Source organism: Scophthalmus maximus, chromosome 11, assembly GCF_022379125.1.
Source record: "Scophthalmus maximus strain ysfricsl-2021 chromosome 11, ASM2237912v1, whole genome shotgun sequence".
Taxonomy (NCBI): domain Eukaryota; kingdom Metazoa; phylum Chordata; class Actinopteri; order Pleuronectiformes; family Scophthalmidae; genus Scophthalmus; species Scophthalmus maximus.
In genome coordinates, this window is record NC_061525.1 from 14,173,314 (window position 1) to 14,184,052 (window position 10,739).

A 10,739-nucleotide genomic window follows, 5' to 3' on the forward strand; every position below is an offset into this window, starting at 1 on the left:
CGGTGTTAATGAGAGCTGGATACGCGAGAGGTTCTCAATGTGGCTGGTGTAGAGCCCGCTGCCTTTCCTTTCAACGCCACCACGACGAGAGATAATGAGAACTTAAGCTGAAGCTGCTGATAGAGACTATTGCATTTTCCTTTCAGCAACCCGGGAAAAGTCTCAATGTGGACTTCAGAAGAGGATCTCTGCAATTAAACTAAAGTGAGAAGTTGTGAGTTAAAAGAAGACCTTCAGCGTGGATGGTGGAATGCATTGTATTTAATTGTTCTAAAGCAGCTCACTCACACAGGAGATGTGTAATAGACGATGAACGGCACAGTATGAAGGAATCACAAAATATACACAGTTCCCCAGTTTTTTGACTGTAGAAATAGGCACGCAACAATTCTCTATAGCAATCTTATTGTAGAACGTCACAGCCTCAGAATAAATTTGAGAGTAACAGTGTGCAGTAAGGCTTAACCCACTGAATGTACTTTGATGGATATAAGATTTGCACAGAGGAGAGTATAGGAAAGACCCGCAGATGAAGTCACATCAGCTGAGATAGTGTGATTTGATACGTATTCATATGTTATCTATGTTTCCAGTGCATTGATGCAAACAGGGACAAAATGCACATCCATTCAGTATAAAAGCTATGCAATTCAATTTCCTTAAAAAGACATTAAAAATATATTGGCCGGTACAAATAAAGCTGTGACCCAAAATCTCAGCATTGACTATAAAATGGTAATAAAACTAAATGAACTAAGCAAGTACCACAGAGTCAGTAGAACAGCCTCGACAGCGGTCGGACAGATTCTTTACTTGGATTGTTTATGTATATCATAGGTTATAAATCACATAGGCAAGCCTCACTACCAAGAAAGTGTTCAGCAATTCCACGCACTGGCAGGTCTGAAAAAAGCATGGCTGCTATTTTTCTCATGATAAGTGCTAGACACCGACAGTTTGGTTCTTTAACCTGCTGTGTTTATGCTTTCGGGTGCCTGCACAAAGGTTAAAGAAAAAAGAAAGAAAGCAAAAGGAGGAGAAAATTTGAGCTCTTAAAGATTTTTGACTGGCTCTTCACAAGACACAGTCGATACACAGGGGAGGTCAGTTGGCAGGATTCCCACGGCTGTCTGGGAGAAACGATACCTTCATCGTGGCATAGATTGGGTTGTGGAGTCTAGTCCTGTTTCTGTCACCTGACCCACTGTGACCGGTCAGTACCTGAAAAGAGCAGAGAACATGTAACCCTTTTATTCCACATGGAATGATTTATATGCTAAATAACCACTGTCATATTTGTAATACCAAACAATATACACGTTCCACATCTTCCAATTCACAAAGGATTAAGATAACTCAGGAGCCCTTCTTCATAAACATGCAAATGCAATGCATTTCAGATTTTGATTTAGATAGATCTTTACCATGCAGTGCAGTGCAAGAGGAGACTGTTTGAATTGGAAATACTGTATCTGATATTGTCACGTTGACATAAAACCTTTGGAAGAAATACCAGTTTTCACATGAGAAATCAAACGTTTTTTGCATACTCTATGATAATAAAAAAAAAAAATATATATATATATATATATCACTAATTTCCCTGCAAATACAAATGCAGATTCTTGATAGTGGCAGAGATTGTGCACTGAATGGAGAGTGAAGACAAACTAAAGGACGAAAAAAGGCGGGAATGAAAGACCACTTGAAGGGAACGAGCTGGAGGAGACAGATGAGGTGCTGAAGCAACGGGACTCCACAATAGAGGTACAAACGATGAGTTGACGGGATGATTTCATTGGTTGGGACGAGGTTGAGAGAGAGAGTCACATTTAAAATACCACTTTTATTCGGTAACAGGAGCGGCTGTATTGTCTTTCTGCTCAGAGGGAAGGGCTAGGTAGTTTGTCCTGCGGGCAGATTGGTAGAAAAAAACAGAGGAGTTTCTAAGAACAGGCTGTAGGGTCCAGCCTTACCACCATACACCACACTCTAGTGCTCCTTGAAGTTTGACATCATTAACTTCAGTGCGACTTCACTGAATTCCTGTTTTTTTTTGCGACAGTGAGTTTGTAACATTTAATCCTAATTCATGAGGGAACTAATATTAAAGGATAAAAACCATCACAGAAACGTGAGCAGCGGAGAACTGCCGAGCTGGCTGCACATCAAGAAGACATGAAGTCCGTATTTACAGTTTATAACAGCAATGTTTCATATTGTTGAAAGTATTAAAAGTACCTCCGTTGAACGGGCTCAATTCAGTGGATCTGCACAGAAACTGTGTAGGCGAAGACTTTTGGGACTCTCAGCAAATACTAAACCCAGCCCCACTTCATATATCCAAAAAATGATTGCTTTTGCCGCTGCATCTTTTCCCACCCTAACAGGACTGATATGATCTGGGCCACTAATGCATCACAAAATGTAACCTCAAAATGTTCTAGATGTGGTACGTATCCATTTAGCCCAGGTGGCAGAGGAAACAGCCTCTTTGAGTGGGTGTAGCCACTCACTGATGGATGTGTTGTCACACAGGTCAATAATGGCTGTGAGGCGGCAACACGCCATTAACTCTTTCAGCTGCAGGAACTGATGAAGTTGACAGCTCTGCTCATGCCATTACTTGATGCTTAACTTAATGTGCCCTCCTGATCTGCTCGTTGATCAATAAACTTTACCTTAATGCAGACGGTAAAGTGGAATGTGATCTCTGCCTTAAAAAAAAAAAAAAGGAACATTAGTCCGCAGCCGCTTTATGGCTTACATGTGCCACTAAATGTTACATGGAACTATCATTCCCTGATCTTTATCAGCTGATTTGAAAAGGACAATATCAATTTGATTTCCCATGGACAATAAATTTGCAAACAAATAAGTGGATGAATAAATTAAGCTTTTTCTTTCAAGGAAATTCCTCGACTTAGAACCAGATTATGTAGTTACCTCCAGAAAACTGTGTGTTCTCCTGTTAAACAACACAGTAAACTGAAACACCTTTCTATTCTATTGCAGAATACCTTAAGGTTATTCTGTAATCTTATATAGTGTTCGAGCCGCTGCATATTTAATATTCTAACAGCATACGCAGTATTAGAAATGCCCTGTGCAGGGCTTGGGACTTATGTGTCACTGGCACTGGAGAGGGACTCGGAACCAGGGTTAATTCCGCCAAACCACAATAACTCAATCAGCACATGTGCAGTGTGTTATCTGTGAATGTTCTGTTGGGGACATAAATTGCCAATTTAAAACTTGTCAACCTGGATTGGCCTGGTCAAAAGCAGGACAATCTGGTGGGAGCTGACTATACAGGTGCATTCGGGGTCCTTGTCAGCACTGACAAGGTGATGCAAAAAGTCTGTTTCTGAGGGAGCTGCAAATCCACAGTAGATGTAAAAAAAATAAAAATAAAGGGCGGGGTGGGGGGGGGGGGGTAGAAAAAAGAACCGTCAGCAGTGCTCAGAATTATTCAGGCCTGTCAGGCGGTGTAAGTAATAAGACAGATTACTACTGTTGCAGGTGGGTTACAAACGGATAGAGTGTCGACTCAATTACGTCTCTGTCTGTCTTCCTATTTGTTTGCCTGCCTGACTCTCTTTACCCTCCTCCCTGTGGCGCTCTCGTCACGATCACTTCCTGCATCTGTTTTGCGTACGTGTTTCTGAGATTCCAAATTATTATGACGCAATATCCAGAAATTCAAGCATACGAAGTTCACACTTGCAGTTATTTGACAAACACACTGTCTGGCATAGAAAAGAAAAAAGTTAGTCTTGACAAAAGGTTTGTTTTCGGGACACACAGTGTTTCAGTAAGTTGTGTTCAACTGTGACCCGGCACTCTCACATATCTTGGGTCTGTCTGTACGTGTGTGTGTGTGTGCGTGTGTGTGTGTGTGTGCGTATCTCTGTGCGAGACTCACGCTGTGTCCTGTGCCTGCTCGTCAGACTTGGAGATCTTCCTGTAGCAGTAGACCATTTCAACCAGCAGCCAGAGGGTCAAGAACACCAGCAGCACGTACATCATGATCTCAGAGTAGAGCGCTGCGGGGTCTTCACTGGCTGTGGATAACACACAGCAGGGAACAGGCATTATCCAGTGTGCATCCTTTCCGCTGAATGTTTTGCTTTGTTGAATAGAGTCGGGGAGAATTATTTACTCAGGGGTTTAGGAAAGAACATCGCTGATCCACAATCGCCGAGGTCGTAAACAAATGAGGCAACGTTTCTACATCATTTTACTGAAAGAAAAGTCCTGATCAATATGTAAAATAGTTCTTACTATGCACCTGAAGGGTTAAGCAAAATCACGCTCTCTGGTGAACTTCCTGTCCGTAGATACATTTGAAAAACGATGCACAAACTATGTTGCATACAGAAGATCATGACCGTGTTATAATAGTAGAGCCTAGTGAGTTAAAGGTGCCCTGTGGAGTTTATTGTATCCTCACATCCAATGAAAATGTTGGATGGATTTTCCCGCAATAAACATTGGGGGAGGCAACTATTACAAATGTTTTGATAACATCAATCTTTGCTTGTGAGCAGTCTGGGTCTTCACTACCTTTGCTGCTGCATTCGTACATCTGTTGAGTTGCTGTGTTAACATCTGTCGATCAGCAAAAAAGCATGAAACTGTTAGCAGGGTGCGAAATGCCCAACCCCTGTACATACACACATGTGGCCTATATCCTGACCTTGTCCCTGTGCACGTTGCAAACACATCAATGACCCACTTATAAAAAACGCTGCTCTACAGCACTACCAGTGGTCAAAAACTCCACAAAGTACCTTTAAATATGAAATAAGAGGGATATGCAAAGTCACAGTGGTTCTCAGGGCATTGCACAGATTTCAAATCCAGAGATATGATGACCTCATATTTCAGGCCACATTTTGATTTTACTAACCCAGCTCAAAACTACGAACATTCAAACCAATTCATTGAGTCATATCATCGTATTTACCTCAAGGATTGGATTACATTCAAATCAACGCTTAAATCAATACTCATATGCCATTGAAGCTGTTTTTGCTTGCTGTAATCTTTCCTCCTGGTCATACTTTTCATTAAAAGATAATTTCCCAATAAGCTTCCAATAAGATGATGGGGGGCAAATTATAGTCCATTTTCTGTGCAAATGGTCCAAATAGTCATGAGTTAAATTGAGGCTTCAGAAATCTGAGTTGATCCAACCAAATGGCTAACACCCAAAGTTACAACCTTTTTTTAGTATAGAATACTGTGTTTGTGTCTCCTGAGCTGAGCTGTGGAGTGAGAATTGTAACAGAAATAGGGAATTTCACACAAAAATCAAATGTGTTTTTGCATGGACAGAGGCATAAGAGCACCTGACTGTTGTTTAAAACCAGATTAAAATGTCATGTTAAGATCATTATTAGCCACTGTGAACCACTGTACCAGTGAGTGTGTACCAAATTCCAGGGAGCCTGCTGACCGGACAGTTGACAGCTTTCACTGATTTGATTCTGCAGCCTCTGCAAATGGAGCCTATTAGTGCAATATAATCCCGTAGATGGGAAAGCCAAGATATGTTTGTCGTGAGCAAATCCATTTCGCTTCTAAGGGCAACATTACCGTAACATGATTCCCAGGCTATGTAATTTACAATACACTGGCTGCAGGCTTTGGGAAATTTGATACCACTGTTGTATGAGATGTAAAGTAGAAGCTCTTAAGTATTTAATAAAAATTCAAACAGTCGTTCATTTTATAAAGTTGCACTTTGGAGGACAATCGCATCCAAATCTGGCATTTCTCTTTTTTTGAATACCAACCAAATGCTAGAATACAACAAGCTTCATATGCCTCTGACAGTCAACTAAATAACCACGTGCAAGCAGATATGGAAGATGTTACGTTAAAGAAATGGGGAGAGTTCCGCTGTTCCAAATATACATGTGTTGTATATTCGATCAAGGTGGAATATGATACATTCAGCAAGCGAAAGCATTCAGGAAGCAGAATACATTACCCCTTTTAATAGATAGCAAAGTAGTTGGTTTGAATTAACCCCTTCACTGACAACAGAAGAAAGCGTTGATGGACAATAAGGCAGACAAAACAAAACACACAATTATTCATCTTCATCACAGTCACAAAGGGGCGAGAAGGAAAGTGGCGCTGTTAGTGGCAAACTGCCCTCACACCGATGCATCACAGTGATTTCGAAAATAAATAATAAAATGCAACATCCACCTAAAGCTTTCTGATAATCGCCATATGCAACGTCACAGGAGGGGCGTGTACAGCACAAGGGGAACACTAGGTACACAGGCGTCAACACAGCGCACAGACTGGTGTTTCCATGAGGGAATGTCATCCTCACTATCTTCAAATGGTTCAAAATGTGTTAAAAATGTGCAACATTCCAATGAAATGATCAGTTATGTTGTCCTGCATCTGCAAAACAAAAGCTTGATTTACTTAGGATTTTGCAACGCTCTGTAAATGACGTGTATTCGCCGTTCGACGACTCCATTTGCGACACTACTGGATCACTTCTTTACAAGAGCTCACACTTATACTGGGGCCAAATAGGAATTATACATTTACTGCGGGGTAGTGAAAAACGTTTTGATTCTTAAAATAAGAACTACTTTGTTATGATAATAGATTATGTAAATTGCGAAAACAGCTTTCATGACACTTTACGTGTCAGGTTTGAGTTGCTGATCTCTCGGGACCGCTGTCTATTATTGTAAACCTGACGGTGGCATGCCACTGCCTGAGAGGCACTCAGCGGGTCGGAGGCCTGAACAACCTTGTGTGCAGCTCGGCAACATCCTCGCCACGGCGATTTTATCATCACAGTCACTGAACATGAAGCCGCGCTGGCACGGAAACCAGGCATTTGGCTAAACCTCAGCACACTATAAGGGGGAATGACATTGAAGAAAGTGGAAAACAATCAGCCACACCTTTCTCTTTCACCTTCAGCGTGATGTTCTTCATGGTGTACACCGAGGGAATGAAGAACTGAAACTCGCGAACCATGTGACACTCATAGACACCACTGTCATTAAAGGTGACATTGAGGATTTGAATGGAGACGTCTTGCAAGTCCTGGCTGCCGCTCCAGGTCAGACGGCCCTTAAATGGTCCATCCAACGCCACTGGTGCATCATTCTCGTACTTGTATATCTAGGACAAAGCAAGCAAATATATATTGTGCGGTATAATGTTGTGGACACACTCAGATATATGTTTTTTTTCCCAAATGCAATAATGGCTAAGCAAACCTACATGAGTTTTGGGGATGTCTTTGTCATTTGTTGGCATGTAGTACCAATCCACACGTGTCTTTGCCTTGAGCTCCTCCCTCCTCATACAGAAGATGCAGGTCAACATCATGGATTTTCCCAGGACTGCGTCTGTCGCCGAAGGGACGTCGACACACACTGGCTGGCTCGGGTGGACTGGGGGAGCAGGGAAATGTTTTACACGTTTAGTGCAGGTGACAAGTTCAAGTCCCCACATCCACTCAAAAAACTTGTTTGGCTTATTATTCCTTCACCTGGATGTTTGGCCTTCACCGTTTAGAGTGATGAATGTGCAGAGTTTGACACTAGAAGAAATGTATATGTGCTCACCTAGGGTCTCTGTTTAAGATGAGTGAGTACGTAAGGATTTCTGACATCACAACTACATAACATAACTAATACAAGTATGAAGTTCAAACTTGACAGGTTGCCTTTTTTTCTTAAGGGTTTCTGATGAATCTCTTAGAAAATGTATTTTGTCGAAAGCAAACTCAGAAATGAATTCAAATTTAAAATCAGAGTACTTTCATGGGTCTGGAAACATGTTAGGGGAGAAGCTTAAGGTTTTATACTCCGTTAATCAGTAACGACTTGATTAAGGTTAAAAAAACGGCAGCACTTTACATTTCTTTCAGTTTTTGAGGAGGGCTCTTCAATACTCCTACTTGTTATTATTACTATATATTACTTTATTAATCGTTACGGTGTTTAACCACAAACACAATTTTCTTTATCCAATGACTCTGACAATACGATCACACACATTACTGTGGCACATTACGTTATCTGTAATGATAAACTGGCCCAGTGTTTCTTATCGGGGGTCATCAGGTGCTCTGAATACATGGTGGAACCAAACGCAAAACTCAGTAAGTGTTAAAAAAGACATTAATTCAATCATGCAGCTCCGTGAGCACCGGAGAGACTTGAGTCACAGCACTGACGCAAGATCATCCAGGCCAGTGAGCACTAATAATGACCTCTGCACATTATTTTCAGCTGGCAGAGGGTGGAACAAGTGAGTGGGAGTGTTGGATGTAGGAACTGTGGAGGGTGCAGGAGGTGGACAGCAATTGCGGGGGCAAGAATTGATTGATTTATCCTGTAAATGCATTACATGACAGAGTCATTAGAGGCAAAGGAGGGGATTATACACGCAAAGATGGAAGTGATGTGAAGTGAGGCAGTAAGCATAGCCACATGGATGTCTTTGAGCGGCTGTTGCAGTGTTGGGTCCAGTGCTCTTATATAAGGATTCAAGTCCCCCCCCCGCCCCCCCAGGGCAGACAGTGACAACATTGATTCAATCTCATCTTTCTCTTTTACTGAGGGCGCACGCACACGAAGGAAATGAGGGCAGAGAAATAAAAACAAAAAAAAAAGAAGGGGAGAAGAAACGAGGGCAAGGACCACGAGGGGAAGGTGAAGCTCTGCTCACTGATGACAACACTGCACTCTTCAGATGTCAGGGGCATCCTGCCGCGAAACTTGGCTTTGGAAGATCACCAATCCATAGACAAGGCCCACGATCTGTGCAGCGCTGGACGAGGACATGCAGAATTCACAATCAGACATGTTCAATTTAACATCTGGCCCAGTCATACTTACCGACTAAGAGCAAAAGGGCCAAAGTGTGCAGGTGAACCCTGGTTGGAGTTACCATATTAGGCTTTTGTTCCCCCTGCGGCAGCAGGTGTTGGTTGTTGGTTTTGCAGGAAAGCCTGAAGTTGCCCTCACAGGAAGCCCGAGGTGAAGTAAGGAGACGCGGAGACGACTTCAGCACCGCGGACAGCGCCTCTCCTCTCCTTCCCTCTTCACGGCCGGAAGACAAATCCAACACACGACGTGCTGCGAGGAGCCGGGAGTTCAGGAGTTCAGGAGTTCAGGAGTTGGAGAGACGATGGCGCGCAACCATGGGATGAGAATCTGCCACCGGCCCGGCGCGCTCGCGTTCCAACACCTATCTTAGAAATAACTAAAACTTCACCCCGCCCTCCACTCGCTGGGAATAAACAAGTCCGTGTGTGCGTCTGCGTGCGTCTGCGTGCGTGACCGCGCAACAGTTCCTTCGCCCACAGACGCTGTCATTCAGTCCCGGTTCCGTCCAGTTGAAAACCCACCGAGGAGAGGGGGAGAGAGAGAGAGAGAGAGAGAGCGAGAGAGAGAGAGAGGAGGAACCTGTGGCTGCAGTCACTGGCCGAGGCGAGGTGTGGAACCGCGTGCGCGCACGAGCGGCGGCGACAGTTCCTCTGGTGTGTCCCCCTCCTCAAAAGAACGACACCGCCGACGGTCGGAAGTCTGTTTCCCCCATTGAGGGTGACTGATGACTGGTGACATCTCCCAGCCGCGGCTCCCTGCCCTTTGTTTTCCGCCAGTCACAGGAGGGGAGGCTCCGATACGCATGCGCGAGTCCCTCCCTCCCTCCCTCCCTCTCTCCCTCGGACGCGCCGGTGTCCATGGCCGCATCACTGTCACCCGGGGTCACCATGCGAGGCCTGTTGCAGTGGACTTTCTCTTGTCAGTAAAGCACACAGCATCAGGCCCCCCCCCCACATGTGACCCGATGCAAGGCAGGTTGATTAAAGCTTATTCTAATGAGAGTATCAAAAAGACAAGGAGGTCTTTGTCATGTGTCCGATGACCTCGTTTAGCAGCTGATGGCAGAGCTCCTTCTGGTTATAGTTCATTTGGTACACATCAGCGCTTGAATTATTTCCAAAAGTCTTTGTGGTGTCCAAAAAACATAAATAGGAACGTTGTTCACAGGATATAGTGATTCAGCAATAAAGGCTTTAGGTATTCACAGCGTGCACAATACTAAAGCTATAATAATAATGTCCTCACATATGCAGATATAAAAAACATGAAATTGAACTATACATGTACAACAATTCATTTTAATCTGTATATTTATATCCAGCGAATGCTAAGCACATACACAGGCTAATCTATATATGTGACTTACTGCAGCAATAAAGCTGATAAAACAGCATGCAGGACACAAGCCACTAATCTAATGATCGTCCATCCCTCCATCCTTGAAAAGGCCCTGATCTTTTCTGTTTGGGTACGAACTCTTCGCATTCTGCATGACTGCCCCCCCTCCCCCGACATGGACAACACTAAATACAGAGAGTAAAGAACAAATATTTTCATTCGACAACTCGAACGTCCTCATTTTTGTTCACAACACCAACACAGCCTGTGCCCAAGTGCCTTTCGAACACTGTAATTATATGACATTTATTTTTTCTCTTTCAACGGCAGCGACTTTACTCAACTGGAGGCTGAAAGATGTGATAAGGAAACAATAAAATGGCCAACAAACTGAATCCACAGGGAGTATTATGCCCCCCTCCCCTTTTTTCCACAGACCTATAGTATATCAATAGACTCCCACTAACAAGGTGGGATATCTATTAATCTATTCTGTATCCGTCCCCCTCTGTATGA

General features: G+C 43.3%; 1 protein-coding gene across 4 annotated transcripts; it reads right to left on the reverse strand.

The window, feature by feature from the left end:
* Positions 1-241: 241 nt before the first annotated feature.
* Positions 242-9,688, reverse strand: scn3b (sodium channel, voltage-gated, type III, beta). Of its 4 annotated transcripts, XM_035622263.2 has the most exons (7): positions 8,947-9,688; positions 8,725-8,826; positions 7,270-7,442; positions 6,945-7,167; positions 3,926-4,064; positions 1,842-1,910; positions 242-1,221 (listed from the first exon to the last, which is right to left on the reverse strand). In XM_035622263.2, the coding sequence occupies exons 2-6, from the start codon at positions 8,759-8,761 to the stop codon at positions 1,847-1,849; spliced, it is 636 nt and encodes a 211-aa protein (XP_035478156.1). In that variant the 5' UTR covers positions 8,762-8,826; positions 8,947-9,688; the 3' UTR covers positions 242-1,221; positions 1,842-1,846. The 4 variants fall into 4 exon arrangements, with proteins under 4 accessions (XP_035478156.1, XP_035478158.1, XP_035478155.1 ...); XM_035622265.2 differs by lacking the exon at positions 8,725-8,826 and having other exon boundaries at positions 8,947-9,687; XM_035622262.2 differs by lacking the exon at positions 8,725-8,826 and having other exon boundaries at positions 8,895-9,687.
* Between the last annotated feature and the right edge of the window lie 1,051 nt (positions 9,689-10,739).

Coding starts and splice junctions, on each gene's coding strand:
- scn3b (XM_035622262.2), bottom strand. CDS start 8,949: ATGGTAACTCCAACCAGGGTTCACCTGCACACTTTGGCCCTTTTGCTC. Junction 7,168..7,269: donor AAGACATCCCCAAAACTCAT/GTAGGTTTGCTT, acceptor GCTTTGTCCTAG/ATATACAAGTACGAGAATGA. Junction 1,911..3,925: donor GAGCAGGCACAGGACACAGC/GTGAGTCTCGCA, acceptor ATCTGCCCGCAG/GACAAACTACCTAGCCCTTC.